At 38.0% G+C, this 18400-nt stretch overlaps 1 protein-coding gene across 3 annotated transcripts in view; it reads left to right on the top strand.

Annotated features, from left to right (window-relative positions):
• otog (otogelin) overlaps window positions 1-18400 on the top strand; it is a 68264-nt gene that overhangs the window by 24849 nt on the left and 25015 nt on the right. For all 3 annotated transcript variants that reach the window (XM_026154654.1, XM_026154819.1, XM_026154737.1), the window contains 10 exons: window positions 1418-1583; window positions 11231-11338; window positions 11999-12137; window positions 12373-12507; window positions 12658-12804; window positions 13294-13413; window positions 13635-13751; window positions 13898-14054; window positions 14636-14662; window positions 14985-15155. In XM_026154654.1, the coding sequence (XP_026010439.1) occupies window positions 1418-1583; window positions 11231-11338; window positions 11999-12137; window positions 12373-12507; window positions 12658-12804; window positions 13294-13413; window positions 13635-13751; window positions 13898-14054; window positions 14636-14662; window positions 14985-15155 (1287 nt within the window). The remainder of the gene's footprint in view (window positions 1-1417; window positions 1584-11230; window positions 11339-11998; window positions 12138-12372; window positions 12508-12657; window positions 12805-13293; window positions 13414-13634; window positions 13752-13897; window positions 14055-14635; window positions 14663-14984; window positions 15156-18400) is intronic.

Below are 18400 nucleotides of genomic sequence, written 5' to 3' on the forward strand. Positions count from 1 at the left end.
GTGACATGTCTGTGGAATAATGAAGATGTCTAGGAGAGAAGGCAGTGGACTTTTTAAGCAGATTGTTTAATACAGTCTTGGAGAATCAGAGGATACCTGGGCAATGGAGAAAAAGTGTACTGGTACCAGTTTTAAAGAACAAGAGTGATGTGCAGATCTGTAGTAACTACAGAGTGACAAAGGGGATGAACCTTACCGTGTATATGTTGAAGCTCGGTCAAGAAGAGAGGTGATGATCAGTGAGAAGCAATATGGCTTCATGCCAGGAAAGATCACTGCAGATGTGATGTTTGCTTTGTTATTGGAGAGTATAGAGAAGGTCAGAAGAAGTTGTACTGTGTCTTTGTGGATCTTTCTTATAGCCAAGAGAAGAAGAAGTATGTGAGGATAGTGCAGGACATTTAAAAGGACAGTGAGACAACGTGAGGTATGCAGTGGTGGGGGTGGTATTACAAATTGTGATGGAGGTCAGATAGAAGTGTCTGTGGATGATATTTGCAGCTAATATGTTGATCTGTAGTGAGAGTAAGAAGCAGTTGAAAGAGTCTGGAGAGGTGGAGGTATGCTCTGTGAAGAAGAGGAATGAAAGTTAGTAGAAGGAAGACAGAATATATTTGTGAAGGGAGACAGGAGGAAAGATGGACATGCAAGGAGGAGCAATAATGAAGTTGGATGAGTTTGAATACCTGGGTTGAACCATCCAAAGCAACAGACATAAGAAAAGTAAAGAATGTTCGAGTGTGGTGGAGTGGGTCTAGATGAGTGTCAGGCTGATTTGTGATAGAAGGATCGCAGCTAGAGTGAAAGTTTACAACATGGTAGTGAGACCTGCTATAATGTACGGTTTGGAGATAGTGGGACTGACAAAAAGATCGGAAGCTGAGCTGGATGTAGCAGAGCTGAAGATGTTGAGTGTTTTTGAGACCAAGATGGACAGGATTAGTCATGAATACATCAGAGGGACAGCTCAGGTTGAACAGTTTGAGAGGCAGGGCTGAGATAGTTTGGACATGTGCAGACGAATTATAGAGAAGATTCACAGATGTAGTGAAGGAGCACATGCAGAGGGTGGGTGTGACAAAGGAGGATGCTAGGGATATAATGAGATGGAGGCAGGTGACTGACTGTGATACCCCCTAAAGGAAGTAGCCAAAAGAAAAATAGTCAGTGGATATATATGTTTGTGTCATATCAACTTTCATACTGTGAGTACTGTGAGAAATTACAGTCCTAAGAAAATGTGAAAAAGTGCCTTTTTTGATAGTGAAGATTAATAATGCATGAGCTAAAACATTGATGTGTTTATGTTGTTCAGCATTCATACCTAACAAACTAATTTTTCACTCTTCTTCACTGTCAGTTTAAAAGTGACACCAAAAATCTACAAAAAAATCTGTGATGTCATTTTTACTTACAGACAGATTGTGTCCAGAAGGTCAGATCTACCAGAACTGTTCAGAAGGGGAGGATGGCCTCCTGCCGGGAAGGGGTGTGTCCTGTGAGCGCACCTGTGAGTCTTACCTGCTCAACCTCACCTGCTCATCACACGAGCCCTGTCTGGCTGGATGTGTCTGCCCGCCTGGGTGAGTGACAGCTAGTACAAATGTATTCTGTCCATTGGTGAATAGTTATACATAGAAGGTAATGGCTGCTTTATAATGTAAAAAAACTCCTTTTGATTGGACAGTACTGCACTTTTAAAATCCATTTTATTTTAATTTGATTGTAATTCTTCATTTCACAATTTTAAACAAAAGCTACTCTCGTTGTTATGGAATCCAAATTTAAAAAGGGAAAAGGAGAAAAATAGAGAATTGAATATAAAAAATAGAAAAGGTATCTGGAAAAATTTATTTGCTTTCATTCAGCTGACTCTCTGGGATGTGTGATCTGTAGCAACAAACTAGTAAATAACAGAATTCAAAATAGAAAGATCAAACTGATTATTCACACTTCTCCACTCGTAATAACCCTGAGATTCTTGTGCATGCATTGGTCTTTAGTCACAGTGCAGAGTGGAAGTATGGTCAGACTAAAGATGGAGACTGAATGTAACAATTTAACATTTTTGTTTCATATCAGGGTAAAACAATGAGGTAAAACAAAGGGTTCCAAACTCCTGCTTAAGTGGTACAGAATCTTGAAAAGTTCACACATAGCAGACTGTAGTTATCCTAGTTAACTGTTTGGTATCAGGTTGATTGAGCAAAGGAACAAGATGTTTTTCTTGAGCAGTAAAGGTCAAGAAATGAGTGTTTCACTTAATGAAATCTTATGCTGTTAGTGTACCTGACTGAAGCTGATGTCACAGAGAAACTGGCTGCAGGTTGATTAAACTTTCTTAAAATGTCACAGAAGCCTGAAATAGTCTTCCACCCCCCTCCTTCCCATACCTGGTGATGCTGCTTGTGTGATACATGTAGTCAGCACTTCATTGTAACCATTTGTTTCCCAACATAAAGTAATAAGCAGACGTAGCTGTTCATTTTGTGTGGACAGTTTTAGATAAACTTAGCCCAGTTGTTCTGTTAACCTGACTCATCTTCTGGTTGAACTTGCTAATTCCCTGCTGGCTTCTAATACATGAATTTTCCTGGTTTTTAATTCCTTTTTTGGGGGGGACTGCCTTGCTGGTCAGACCAGTAAAATGTATAAGTTGGAATTAAGTTTTTTTGGGGAAATTTTTACATTTATAGATTTAAAGATATAAGCCTTGTGGAAGTGTCTGTTGATGTGACATAAGGAAAAGTGCAGATTTTCTGTGGCAGACAAAGGACGGGATTCCAACAGATGAGGTGAACAGACATTATGGGTAGAATACAGTCATCTGACCCCTTTAATCCTCTCTGGCTGTCAGCCTGAAAGGGGGGTTAAGTGGTTTCATTCTGTGACATCAACCAGGAGTCATCCTGATTACAATACGCACAGGCAAGGGTTAGTTTAAGGATGTCGCATCTTATGACATATTTGCATAGATTATATAGTTGATTGATGAGAGCGCTACACCTGCAAACAGAAGGATTATATTTCTCGATTTTAGAACTGTCAAAAATATAAAATCTTTGTTTTTCATGTAAAAGCAGAAGAGCTGAATAAGTATACAAAAGAACAATGAAACAGTGTAGCGCTAAAATGGTAACTCTTAAAAGACAATCAAAGATTCTATCTGTGAACCTCAAATCACGTATTTATGAAGGATTTCCATTAACAAATAAAACTGACCTTGTTAGGCTTTCTGACATTGTCAGAGAATTTGGCCCTAGCTTTAATTTGAGAAAAAATAAAACCTATCGCTTAAGGTGATTTGGAAAACTATCTGACCAATGAAAGTCTTACATTTGGAAAACATAGACACCACTGAAATGAGAGACCATCTGGTTTGTTGCCAATATACAGATCAAACACCAACATCCTTGTATAGAGGGATGCTTTTGTAAACATTGACTCGAGTCACTTGTAAATCTGTGAAGGCACCATTAACGGTGAATGCTATATAGTTCTGGACTAACATGTACTACAAAAGATCATCAGCAAGACAATGCTGAACAAATAAACTTTAAATAAATATATATTGTACATATCATGTCAGCATCGATGATCAGGCTCCAAACTGACCTGTCTCAATTCATTTTTGTCACCCATTCACACAACTCACTAAACCCACATGACCCCAAAATATATCAAAGTAGCTGATGTTTGACCGTTAAGCATCTTGTTTGTATCCACCACCATCCACCACCACACCACTGAAAAACCATTAAAAATATAATTCAAACAACTACTAATTGTCTAAATGTGTTTTTAAATAATCTGAAGTACTACTGTACTGTGCTATGTGTATTTATATAGTCAAAAAAATGCTAAAACAAGACCAAGGTTAGATTTTTCTTATTATATGATGAATATAAATAAAAACTTTACATTCAAGACTTGTTTTGACGGAATTACAATGAGTACTAACGGTAACATTAACATTAAAACGGAGCGATCGTGGTTCAGGGACTTGGGAATCTCATCTTGTAACCGGAAGGTTGCCGGTTCGATCCCCAGCCCTGTCTGTTTTGGTCGTTGTGTCCTTGGGCAAGACACTTCACCTACTGGTGATGGCCAGAGGGGCCAATGGCGCGATATGGCAGCTTCTGTCAGTCTGCCCCAGGGTAGCTGTGGCTACAAATGTGGCTTGCCTCCACCAGTGTGTGAATGAATAGTGGAATTGTAAAGCGCTTTGAGGGTCTCGAAAAGAGCTATATAAATGCAATCCATTATTATTATTAAAACATATCTGCTGTCTCTCCAAGAAAATAACCCTAATGTATGTCAGTGAAGACTGCCATTAGCTTAAATTCTTAGTGGTTAAACTGGTGAAAATTAAAGCATAGTCTTTCTCTAAATCTCATTTTGAAGCATAAATGGCAGAAATAATAGAAGCCTTAAGTTTTACTGAACAATTAGACTAATTTTAAAAAAAAGAGGAAACAATCAAAAGTTCTCACAAACGTATTTTTTTATTCAATAAAAGGGCAGATCCATCCCAGAGTATATTGCTATCTAGTTAACTAATATCCATCATTTCTCTGTCTTATTTGTTTTTCCATATTTTTTACCCTCAGTGCCTACCCACCCGTGTTCCTGTCAGGTTAGATGATTAGATTTCAAATTTAAATGTAAAATTATGACATTATACTTGACCTGAATGCATATGCCTTGGTTCACTGGATAAAAAGGGGATCTGTTCTTTAGTTAATCGTTGCCATGGTGAATCTTAGTATTGAAGCTCTGTTGAGGATTGCTTTCTTTCTCTACAAACACATTCAATTCAGGGTCAACATACTCAGAGTTGATTGAACTTACTTTGATCATCCTACTTTCTTAAAGAGGAAACTGTGAGTTGCTGATCTCAGAGTAAATCAGCTCGGAGTTTGTGGTTAGACTCAGAGTTTGTTGAACCGACTTCCTGGAATTTGGCCTTGCATTGAAGCTCCCCTTGGTTACTTTAGCTCCGTTCTATAAATAGCACCAGTCTGGGTTTTCTGCCTGTTACTCAGAGCACTATCTCAGCAAACCTACTGAAATATAGTGATACGGTGAAAAGGTCGGAGAGGGGCAAAAATGGTCATCTGAACCCTGAGTCACCTTTGCTGACCTCACTGGTGTGATTCAGATATCCCTGTTCACTACATGGAGCAAACTGACCTTTTGGGTGTCAACAACATCATAACCTCTAAATCTGTCGTCCAGTTGTAGCTCAGGTGTTTAAAAAGTCACTGAAACCTGAGTTAAAAAAATATGGCACAAAGAAATCTCATTCAGCCCTTCTGCTTCTTGATGACAGATGTATTAATGAGTGTAGTGATAGTGAGACAGTTTTAAGGTTCACTGTATGAGATCAGCCTGGAGTCATATTCTGCTACATAGAAGCCTGTTTGTTTTTCTGCTAATCAAGGGTTGTTTTTACAGAAGAAACCTTTATTATGATTCTTATTTTAAAGATTTATAGAGTTCACAAATCAGTGATGTTAACATGACTCACCACACCCTCCCCCAAAAATTCTAAATAAGTTTAAAAAGCAAAATTTAACTACCTTAATATTGTATTTTGGTAGCATTAATGTTGGCAAACATTAAATTTAGTCTTAGCTAGCTAGCATTGTGTTTGCATTAGCAGGTATTCAAAATAATTCATTCAGTATTGATATTTAAGTTGTCGAGGGTTAGGGTTACGAGCTAACTGGCAAAATTCTACAGGGTGAGTTTCTCCGTACTGTTAATATTAATGTCATTGCTCTTATATATATATATGTGCATTTGTGTGATAAATACAAAATATGCAATTTTATTTCCTAATTCATATTTAGAACATACTTTGTGGCTGTTCACTTTGAAAAGTGCTGCTTTCATGCCTTTCGTCCACCTGTAATTTTTCTTTCAGGGCAATGCATGATGGTCTACAGTACTGGGGGCTGTCTTTCTAGTCTTTCACATTTCATCACCAGTCACCAGAATGAATGATAGCAGCTTATTAGCAGCTTCGTTACAGATGCAATCAAGAAATGTGGCTTGTCAGAAATACTTAATCAACCAGTCTGCTATTAGCTATTAGCAGACTGCTAGCAGACACAAGCATAATGTGAGCTTTGTTTCCGGACCTGTTTATTTCTGTTAATTGAACAATATCTCAAGGCTAAGTTCTCTGGTGAAATTAAGCCATCTTTGGTAGAATAGAATTAATAGGATGAGTAACAGTAATAGCTTTTTTTCAATTGTGAACATTGAGCATTTGGGAATTTTTTTGCACAACCTTTTTATGAGACACTGTGGGATTCAGTGAATACACTGTATATTATGTAAATATTCAAATTCACTATGCATTTGGACAGCAATACTAATACCAATAGTGTAAAGGATGAATCTGATGAATAGTTTTTTGCCCAGTGAAAGCATCAAAACAGGAGCTGTTTTGAGGAAAACACCAGGATTCAGTTCAAAACTTACCCCTGTCTGTTTATTGACTAATCTTTGTTAGCATTTCTCAGCAGTTAGTTTATCTACCTTCTCAGATTCTCTTGTCTCTGACCTGAAAGGGCTGAGATGCATTGGCATTTCTTTGTACCGTTTTCAAACAACTTAGTTCTTGAGTATTTTATAGGATGATGTTGGTATTTACTATGCTTTTACAACTGTCTGAGCTTACAGCACGATGAGGTTTGTATAAACACTTTAAAAAAAATAAAATGTCACATGCAATAAAAAAAATCACAAATCTTTATATAGAGAGTATTTAAAAATCTAAAACAGTTGAAACTGGTACATACCAAATTTATTGCAGCTTATTTTCTATATAAATGATGAATTTTTTGAGGACAAATAAAAAAACACATCTTCCCTAACCCTAACCCCCAGACCTGAGATGTAGCTTTTACTTTTAATTAATTCTTCAAACCCTAGTGTCATATTTACATCTTGGACATTGAAATAATAACCTTTATAAGATTTCTGATTTCAATAATATTAACTATATCTCCACAGCTTTAGTTGTGTTTACTAAAGCAGTCAACAAATGATAAGCAGCTTCTTCTTCTTCTTATATTAACTCTACACTTAAATGACTATCAAAATACAAAAACCCTTTCTAAACTCAGAGTCAACTGCAAGGTATTCATCTGAAGCGGGACTTTAAAACCTCTAATGGGAAATGATTAGCTGAGGTGCAGACAGATGAATCCATTGTGTCTGCATTCACAATGGCACACTTTGTTTATGATCAAAATGTAGACCATTCATTCATTCCTTCTGTGTCAATTAGTCCAGCTGAACTCATATGAACCTGGACTTTCAGGTGCAAAACAGAAACATGCAGCCTGCTGGAATTTGGTTTTGGTTACAGGTTTTGTTTTAGTTTAGACTCATGAGATGATTCAGTGTGTTGTAAGCAAAAACAAGTTTAGGTGATAAAGATGATATACCTTGTCAGGTCTGCTGCCTTTTGAAAGAGCTAGTGTCTAGGATAAGTGGGGAACATCTGGTTAAAAAAAAAAATTATTTACTTGCAAAATGTAAAAATATAGTAAAGTATATCCTCCTCATCCCAGACTTTGCACTAAGACGCCCCAGTACTGAAAAAATGAGGCAATTTGTAGCAGAAATTATTTTATGCATTTTATTAACTGTGAAATGGTCATCATGTCAGCATGTTTTGATCTGTGTGTGATAGATCTCACACACAGGGTGGCTGTGGCTCAGGTGGTAGAGCAAATCAGCTACTGATTGGAAGGTCGGTGGTTCGATCCTTGGCTTCTCCAGTCTGCATGCCAAATATCCTTGGGCAAGATACTAACCCCAAGTTGCCCTCTGATGCGTTCATCGTCATCAGAGGGTCTAATTGCTTTCTGGTCATACTCATCAGTATGATGAGTATGACGATGTGTGAATGTACTTTAGTTTGCACTTGTGTTTAGAAGTGCTTGTATGAATGGGTGAATGAGGCATGTTGTATACAGCGTTTTGAGTACTCCGGGAGAGTAGAAAAGAAAAACATCAGTCTTTCTTTAAATTATTTTCTGCCCCAAATAAACGGATCAATTCACCTGCTAATCTTGTGAATGTAATTTACGATTGCAAACGTCATTAATAATCTAGGCCATAGGCTGCATACCGTCAGGGATAATTTTCAGCTTATTGTCTCTACTTGGTGTGCAACACTTGGGAGTACACTCAATGCAAGGCAGACTGCAGTCGAGCCATTGCGCTGTTTGACTCATCTGTCATCATGTTTTTCAACTACTTATTCCTCAGTCCACTTTACATCACGCGAAAGAATGAAATTCAAAATGAGGGCTGTGTTTATGAGAATTTATTCATAATGTGCTCATAGGTCAGAACAATAAATGATTTTCATATCTTTGATCAGAGAAATTGATACAGCAGTTTGGCTGCCAGATAAAGGAAGCTGTTAGCACCGTTTTATCTGTGGTGTAACTCTACTCAGATGAACCTGAGGTTTGTGGCGAGACTATTCAGTATGTCACGGCAGCCTCGCCAGTGGATATAGCTCAACCATGGATATTACAAGATACTTATCAGCTTCGTCTTGCAGAGACGAAAGCAAATGGATGGTTGCAGACAAAGACTGTTTCTTTCTCTATCTCTGAGAATCCTAATTGTCTGGTTTTCTCATGTAGCTAACATGAGCGTTACAGTCGACAGTCGCCCACCCCTGAAATTTGTTCTGGGTTCCTGGCATCTCTCTGCTCTGGAAGCAGACCTGCTTTGGCTCTACCTCTGTTATTCTCTTGGCAAAATGACAACGCTATAACTTGATAGCATGCCTTTAGGTCACTGTTCTTCAATAGTTAAAAAACACTGCTTTCAGAGAGATTGGATTATTTAGATGCAGAATTTTGAATTGAATTGAATCTTTATTTTGAACATGTTTAAATAGTATAACAACAACAACAACAAAAAAAGAGACAAGCAAACAAAACAAAAGGAAAACAAAGCAATAATAATTATAAATAACTTAAATATAAATATAAGTTGCACCCACACACACATATACACATCCCCAGTGTGAAAATAGTGGGTGAGACACCCGATCAAAACCCTACCTCCTCCCTGTACTTTGCAAAAAACATATTTTTGAACTGAGTCATGCTGATTGCTTCAGTTCTTCACTTAGTCTATTCCACAGCTTCACTCCACACATAGAGATGTAAAAACTTGTTAATTTTGTACGGATACAGGGATGTTTTAAATTAAATTCAACATGATCATTTGGAAATGATTTGCCTATTTAGATTTCAGGAGTGATTAACCCTCCTCAATGAGTGCTTTACAAATTAAATCATACTCTCTGGTAGGGGCAGAGCTGCTTGTGCATCATGTTCATTTGGTAGTAAACGGTAAGCAGTCTTTGATTTTTAATTAACGTCTGGCTGGCAGTGGGTGTTTGGTTAGGGTCAGGGAAAGTTAGTAAGTAAACGGATATGTGTAGGCTGTTATAGATACTTTTTTTGGTGTAATTATTGGACAATTATTTGTCCGTCAACTTAAAATGAACATAAAATCATGTTAATGGAATTTAAAAATGCATAGTCTTACATCGGTTAGGTTCCTCAAGTGGTGATTGTTGGTTTGTACTTTCATGTTACTCTGTAAACATGTAAATAGCTGACAGAAACTGTCTCATAATCACCATTTAGCAACATAAACCTGAGGCTACAACCCCACACACCAACACAAATCCTTAATGAGGACACACATGTCTAAAATCTTTCTCATAGTAGAATACAACGCTGACCGCACATAGCAAAAAAAAAAAAAAAACAGCACAAGTGAGCGATCGCCACAATGATTCTACTTTAGAAAGATGAACAGGTAGAAAGGGAGGCTGCAGCCTCACTCCTCATCTGCTTGTTGCCTGTTGAAGTTAAGGGTCTGCATACTCAGTTTGGTATTCACTCAGCTTCCACTCTGGGTTCTTAAACCCAGCTTAGTCTTGGCAAGCACCTGCCAAGACTAAGCTAGTCTTGGCAGGTGCTTGCAAAGAACCAAAGTTGTGTTAGCAGCACAATGCGGTTGTTTCTGTCTTGGATGCAGTTTTCCACATTACCATTTATCTCATCATTTTGTGCAATAAGAATAAATTTCCATATCCATGCTCTAGACTGCCTCTGACACACATAATTGCAGTACTGGGAACCAGTTTCCTACAAGAACTGGTTCTCGATTCCTATCCGTAAATATCATGGTAATTTTAGACTTCTAATGATTATCTGTTTGATTTTCATGGCACAATACATCACAGCATACATCTTTAAAAAGCAAGACCTGGGTACAGAAGTTTGAATTTACTTTGGAAATTTCTCTAATCCACACAGGGTCAAAAGTATACATAAAAGATCAGATATATACACATGCCCCCACTAATATTTCACTAAGCGTCCTTTAGGAAGTTCCACCTCGTTCAGATGCTTGTGATAACCATCAGGAAACCTCTGGCAAACCACTTAAAAAACAAAACAAATATCACTTCAGTTTATTGGGCTTTGCAGGTATTCATTTATGTACATTTATGATTTTGACTCTTTTTCAGCCATTCTGTTGTAGATTTGATGCTGTGTTTGTGATCATTATCCTGTGTTATGACTCAGTTTTAGCAAATTTTAAGCTGTTGGAAAGATGGTTTTACATTTAAATAAACTGCTTCACATTTAAACATGTCAGATACATTTTCAGTGGCAGTGGTGATGAAGGCAAGTCCAAAGCACTGCACCACAGTAATTCAAGGTGCTTTCAAGATGTCATGTGCTCCTGTTTTTTATCGAGACTTTGTATTAAAAAGGATATAGATTCACACTAGTCTTGTTGTAAAATCTTAACATCTTTATACTCTGTCTTGGTGTTTTGAATAAGAATAAGCTTAGCAAGGGGCAGGTGCGACTAAGAATGACTTGTTAATCACACAATGAAGCATACCCACATTTAGTCTCCTTGTTGACTCTAATGAATATGTTTATAACATCAAGATATGTGTGCAGAGAGATGAGTAGAGTGCTTGACAACCAAGTCTTTTTGATCCCTGCTGGCTATTAGAAAAAAACATGCTGATTTAAGGCACTTTAACACTGGCTTTACTTTTCAGCCCCAGCATACAGAATTCATTGGTCTCAATTCTACATAAACTCAGTGCTTTAAAAGTGTTTTTCCTTTAACAGTTGGGTGTTTCCCACAGGCTGCTGAAACATGGAGATGAGTGCTTTGAGCCCGCTGCATGCCCCTGTCTGTGGAAAGGAAAAGAGTATTACCCTGGTGACAGAGTCTCTTCGCCCTGCTACCAGTGGTATGTTTCCACAGATTCAGTGTTTTTAGAAAATTTTGTTCATTAAAATTGAAAATCTTCCTTTCATGTTACATATCTTCACATATCATATTTCCCTTCTCTCTATAGGCAATAATTCATTTTGTCACGCTTTACAAATTTGGTCTTGGCCTCGCCAACAATAGCTGTCAAATTAATATGATCATCAAGCGTTTGCTTAAATTTCTAGTACCATCGCCAATTTTTCAAAGTCAGATTTAGCCTGAAAGCTCAGAATCCCGAGGTTGTCAGAGCATCGAAAGTGGCCACCTGATATCTATAATTCTCTGCTATCACAGCACAGAAAAAGGCCTTGAAAACAGAGTGGGCCCTTGTATGACTCTTTGATTCTCTGCTTCAGACTGTTCATCGCTAGTGAAAGGAAACACTCTCCCAGTGATCTCAGTCATTCTCCCATCCTTCCATTTCTTCTTCAAGCCTCAGCCAGGGAAGAAGATGTAGATGACAGCCTAATAGTGCAATGAGCTGCAGTTCAGCCTTTGACAATTCACCGGTCACTTTTCTGCCTTCTGTAAACCTGAGGCTCTCAACAAAAGGAGGCCATTAGATGTGAAAAAAATGTCCTCTAACTAAGTGGGAACAAGTTGATGCCGAATCACTGAGGCATTGCTGTCTTTGTAGTGTTTGCCAGCATGGGACGTTCCAGTGTGTATTTCAGCCGTGTCCATCGTTGTGCACGGCTTACGGTGATCGCCACTACAGGACGTTTGATGGGCTGTTATTCGACTACGTTGGAGCATGTAAAGTTTATCTTGTAAAGGTATGTGAGAAAAAGATTATTATAGCCATTACATGAGCATGTGATATACTTTTTGGTCCATAACAGTGGACCCCCCCCTTACACACACACACACACACACACACACACACACATGCACACACACACAAACCTGCTTTACTCTGTAATAATAAACACTAAGCCTATTGTTACACTGAGATTTCTAAGCTATAAAGACATTTACTGTTACAGCAGCTGTGTTTTCTCACCTCCACAGAGCAGTGCTGATATAATGCTCAGTGTCACAGCTGAGAACATCGACTGTTTTGACAGTGGAATCATCTGCAGGAAGTCCCTGCTGATCAATGTTGGAAGATCCTTTGTTGCTTTTGATGATGACACTGGGAAGCCAGTAAGAGTCACTTTTAAAGCAATTTCTACTGCTAGCGCAGAGTGATGTGCTGCACAGTGTCTTTGTGTGTCATCTTTGTTTCTTCTGAATAAGATTTAAGGATTTTTCAGTGGATAGCTGCCATCTAACTACAGTCACTCGTTTATGCAGAATCCATCCAGTGTGATTGACAGGAAGCAGATAATGTTCATCTGGCCAGCTGGGTACTTCACAGCGATTCATTTCCCAGAGGAAGACGTCACAGTCCTCTGGGACCGAAAGACTACAGTGCATGTCCAGGTTGGACCTCGCTGGCAGGTAAGATGCTGGTTCAGTGTTTTGTTTTGTTTTTTGCAGATCTTCAGCTGATCTTCAATATAAGGTGACTCCACAAATGATACCTAATAAACTGATGTTATACCAGTTTGATATTTTAGGATTTTTCTGGTTCCTAATTGAGCTGAGTGACCTCTGAGTTATCTGCAGCCATGATGGGAATCACTTGTAGTTTAGCTGATTATTTTTGTGAAAGGTCGGACGGTATGTTGCTATGAATCGTGGCACGTCCTTTCCTTTCACAAAGGAACATACAGCGAATCATCTCAGAAGCACCTGAAGAACTTAACAGATTTTTTTTCATTCAGACTGTTGAACACACCACTCTCAGAGCAGCATCCAACAGGCAGTTCTGTGTTACTGTCAGTCACAAATTTTAAGAGGCTATGATATAAAGTAAAATGTAATATCATGACGGTATTAACAACATATGAGCTAACAGGCTAAAAAGAGGCGATGTGATGTGTTCAGGGGAAGCTGAGCGGATTGTGTGGGAACTTTGACTTGAAGACAGTGAATGAGATGCGAACGCCTGACAACATCGACTCCCCAACACCACAGGAGTTTGGAAACAGCTGGACTGCAACAGAGGTGAGCAAAACATCACCTGTATGTTCATCATGCTCTGATGATCTAATGAAGGCAATTAACTGTGAAATTAACATTTCACTTGGACAATAACTTGCAAGCCTATTCATCACAACTTCAGTTTATTTGAAAACTGAAATAGTGATTCATTTATAGTGAAATTGATCTTTCTCATTTGACATAAATGTTTCTTTTTATCTCCCTGTGTATGTGTGCGTCTTTAGTGTGTAAACAGTCCAGATATCAGACATCCCTGCACTCTCAGTCCACTCAGAGAACCTTTTGCAAAACGACAATGTGCTGTCCTGCTCAGTGAGATCTTCCAAGCCTGCCACCCAGTGGTGAGTAACAAAACGTCTCTACCCTGGGCTTTTTACAAGTACTACAGACTTTTTATTTTTTAATTAAGGGGTAAAATTCTACTTGCTATTAATTCATCTATTTGTAATAAATTTGTAAAAAAATTATTTCTTATATTTGCCCTTAGGTGGATGTCACCTGGTTTTATATGAACTGTCTAGCAGACACATGTGCCTGCAGCCGAGGAGGCGACTGCGAGTGTTTCTGCACCAGTGTGGCGGCGTACGCCCAGCGTTGCTGCCACCAGGGTGTACCTGTGGACTGGCGTTCTCCTTCTCTATGCCGTGAGTCAGTCAGACCACAGGGAGTAAAATTCCCATCTAGTGTTTCTTGCTAACGTTTGCAGATTTTATTTGTTAAAGCATTCCTTTTTGAACATTTTAATGTAGACATTGTATGTTTAATTAATTACAGAGGAATAACTGAGCTTCAATAGCTTATCTGGAAAAAAACATAAAAACTAAAAAAAAAAAGATGTTTTAATTGTAGTTACATCGTTATCAGTTAAACTGCTATCAGTTGAAAAGTGGTTGTTGAAAAGCAAATTATTATTAATAGTTGTCATAATTAATTATATATAAATTCTTCTCAACAGTAAAATTAGATAATTTATGTAAATGTCAAGATGGAAACTATAAAAGGGAAGAACTTGATGCAAGTTTAAACTATGTTGTGGGGCATTTTAAATGACCATATATTGATATTGATCTTAAAATCCTATACTGGTTAGGCTCTAATAAAAATTAATATCTACTTTTCGTGCTTATAAAGTACCTTTCAGTACTACTTTCATAGTATTTATATCATTATTGATAGTAGTAGTACTCATCCTGTTATTAATAAGAGTCTCTTTGTTTCCGTGCAGCGTACGATTGTGAATTCTACAACAAAGGTATAGCAATTTCTCCACACACACGCACACACACACACACACACACACACACACACACACACACACACAGTATGTATAGAGAGAGAGAGAGAGAGAGAGGGAGATTTCTATATATAAATGATATGCCCTGCACTTTATATAAAGAAGTATAAATGTATTATTAAAATGCAATAATATGCAATGCAACATTGATTATTTTAATGAAATGACCACTCACAGTCAAGTATTATGCAGTGATAGAATAGCAGTTTTTAGGCTGTTGGAGAAATTATGAGTTCAAAGAGGTAAAATCCTACAATAAAGTGTGGATGCCTGTCTGCAGTTCTGGGTAAAGGTCCCTTCAGGCTCTTTACCTTCAGGGATCGGACGACACTGTTGGCAGCCAGCAAATCCAGCAGCTTTGTGTTCCTGCAGCGTGGCAACATCAGCGACACCCCTGACATCATCTCGCTGTTCATGATGACACCTGGCCTCAGCAGAGCGCGACCACACGGTGAATGAATTTGTTTAAAATGAAAAGGTTTACTTTGTATACAGAGAGAGATTCATTTCATTGCAGGAAAAATAATAACTGCTCAAAAAACTGATTTCGTTTTTTTTCTTCTATTTCAAATGATGATGTCAGCATTTTAATTACAACTGTTGACAATAATTATGACTTCCAAGAGGAAGGAAGTTTCTTGTGTTTTTATATTTAGTGAGTGTGGGAAACTGGTTAGTTCAGAAGCTTTATAGTTTTATTTTACACTCATTTCTTTTCAATGTAGAAAACAGTCTGTGTCTGCTTTACTAGTGTAGGGTTTGGTGGTATCAGTGCATGAAAGAGATCTTCTGTAGTGGGTTTGGGAAAGTTTGATCGTTGTGTAGATACCACAGTGGTATATTTTCCTGTCAGCAGAATACAGCAGGCTCCTGAATGAAAGAGACGCAGGTATGCTGGTTGAAAGCCAGTAGGAAGCTGTTTAAACAGGGGAGCTCTGATGTTAAATTCACAGCTAAAAAAAAATTTGTTTCTTTGGCCAAATCTGTAATGTCTGGTTTCTCAACTCTGACTCTTTACCTTCTGGTGACTGGACAAGGAGTCCAGTTCTTTTTTCTTGGAAGAAAAAAAACAACACGAAGGAAAAAGGCGTAAGAATGCAAACTTTAATATCTATTCTGTAAGTGTGGTAGACTCTATTTATATATATTCAGCTATCAATTTCAAAATACAAAGCTTAGCAATCAAGCTGAAAATACAGCAGCGATATATTATCATTGTAAAGTTTTAGCAAATAATTGTTAACCCAATGTTTTCTCTTCTTTTAGCTGTTGATTGCTGTTGCTATTGCACTCATTGTTTGGTTGGCCTTTGCTGAGCAGATGCTATCTGCCTCACACCTTTTAAATTTATTATTAATAATAGTGAACATAAAAGTTCCAAAAACCAAAACATGTGTTAAAAAACTCCACTAGACTGAGAGCAGCTGTGTAAAGTTTGTTTAGAGCAGTGGTCCCCACGGGCCACGGACCGTTAGTTGTTTGGTACCGGCCCACGAGAGTTGAGGCTCGGGTGTGAGATTTATGGTTTCCAGGGCTTTTTATTGGTTTTTATCTTTTTTTTTATTTATCGTTTTTATTGTTAACTCTGTTTCCCTGGGCCTTTTCATGTGTGTTATGAATAAATCTTTTTTTTTTTTTTTTGTACCGGTACTGGTTTTATTTAGTATTATTTACTAGTATTTAGTATCTGTGACCCCTTAAAGGCTGGTCCATGAAAATATTGTTGGTCATAAACCAGTCCATAGCGCAAAAAAGGGTGGGGACTGCTGGTATTTACGTCATAATTAATGTTAGCTTATTAGCGCTTTAAAAACTGCCTTGTGGTGCCTTCTAGTGTTTGAATTTAAAGTTTGAGCTTGAACTTCTTTTCCTGATGAAAGCACGATTCCTACATAACAGACATGTGTTTGACATTTTATTTTCTGGATGATCTTTCTCCATCCTGTCATCTTACATTAATGAGAAAATCAGAGTTTCACTAAGAATCTCTCTCTGCAGCGACTGAAAACAGGCTAGCTGGCTTTCTCATCTTTCACTGTTTCCTTTGTGTTTGGCAGTGTTTGGAATGATTTGAGTGCGACCTGTGAAAACACTGATGGAGGAGATGGACTCTCATTGACTTACATTGGTAGCATGGCCCAGAGATCAGATTGCTAAATGCTAATATAGCAACCTGAGCTGCAGGCTGGTGAGCAAGCCAAGACACTAGCTTGTTCCAAAGCTAGTCTCACTTTTTATCACATGTGAGCGGAGATACTGCTGCACTTTGGATTATTTTCATACAATATACATTTTCTTCCACTTAATAAACTTTAAAAATTATTTTACACTTGAAAAGAGGACCGAGGAATGTAATCAAGTGATAAGCATAAGAACATGTAATATGGATTCAAAACTTCTATTGTATTTTGGCCTTCAGTTTTGGTGAAAAAGTGAAAATAAAGCTGCACCACTAAATAATTTCTATTGTGAGTACCAGTAGGTTTTCTTTGTGTAAAGGCTGTGTTCAGCTGCCATGTTAAATGTGCTGCTATGAGGATCTTTCTTTCTTTCAATTTTATTTATACAACTCCAAACCACAACAACAGTCACCTCAAGGCACTTTATATTGTAAGGTAGACCCTACAATAATACATACAGAGAAAAACTTAGAAATCATATGACCCCCTATGAGCAAGCACTTCAGCTGGCAACAGTGGGAAGGAAAAACTCCCTTTTAACAAGAAGAAACCTCTGGCAGAACCAGGCTCAAGGAGGGGCAGTCATCTGCCATGATTGGCTGGGGAGAGAGAAGGAAGACAGGATAAAAGACATGTTGTGGAAGAGAGCCAGAGATTAATAACAAGCATGATTCAATGCAGAGAGGTCTATTAACACATAGTGAGTGAGAAACGTGACTGAAGAAGAAATACTCAGTGCATCACGGGAATCCCCCAGCAGCCTGCACTTACTGCAACATAACTAAGGGAGTATTCAAGGTCACCTGGTCCAGCCCTAACTATGCTTTAGCAAAGAGGAAAGTTTTAAGCCTAATCTTAAAAGTAGAGATAGTGTCTGTCTCCTGAATCCAAACTGGAAGCTGGTTCCATAGACGAGGGGCTTGAAAATTGAAGGCTCTGCTTCCCATTCTACTTTTAAATACTCTAGGAACAACAAGTAAACCTGCAGTGCAAGGGTGATAGGGTACTATAAGGTCATTAAAATAAAATGGGGACTGATTATTCAAGACCTTGTATGTGAGGAGCAGGAATTTGATCTTTGTTGGTTTACACAACTGAGTTAAACAGTATGTAACTCAGTGTTAATAATAATATATAAAAGCTGTTCCTTACAGTGGCAGTATGCTGTTTATACTGTATTTATACTAGAGAGCAAACAGTTGAAATAAAGGTTGAATTCAGTGAATGAATCTAAGCATCATCAGCTTAAGTTTAATTTGATCTCTTGATGTAACCTAACACTGACTGAGAACACCGCAGCTACTGTGCACCAGTCCAACATAGTGCAACAGAGTACTTTCATGAAACCTTTCAATACCACAAAGTTAGTGTACTATTGTTTGGCAAGATGTTTCCCAGTATGAAAAAACACACCTTCATATCATATACAGGTCCAATATCTGATTTAAAAAAAAGCCATTCTTCCTGTCCAGTCCTGCGTTTCTTATCAGGAATACAATACCTTTAGCTAGCAGCC

The sequence above is a fragment of the Astatotilapia calliptera genome, chromosome 1 (assembly GCF_900246225.1).
Source record: "Astatotilapia calliptera chromosome 1, fAstCal1.2, whole genome shotgun sequence".
NCBI classification, from domain to species: domain Eukaryota; kingdom Metazoa; phylum Chordata; class Actinopteri; order Cichliformes; family Cichlidae; genus Astatotilapia; species Astatotilapia calliptera.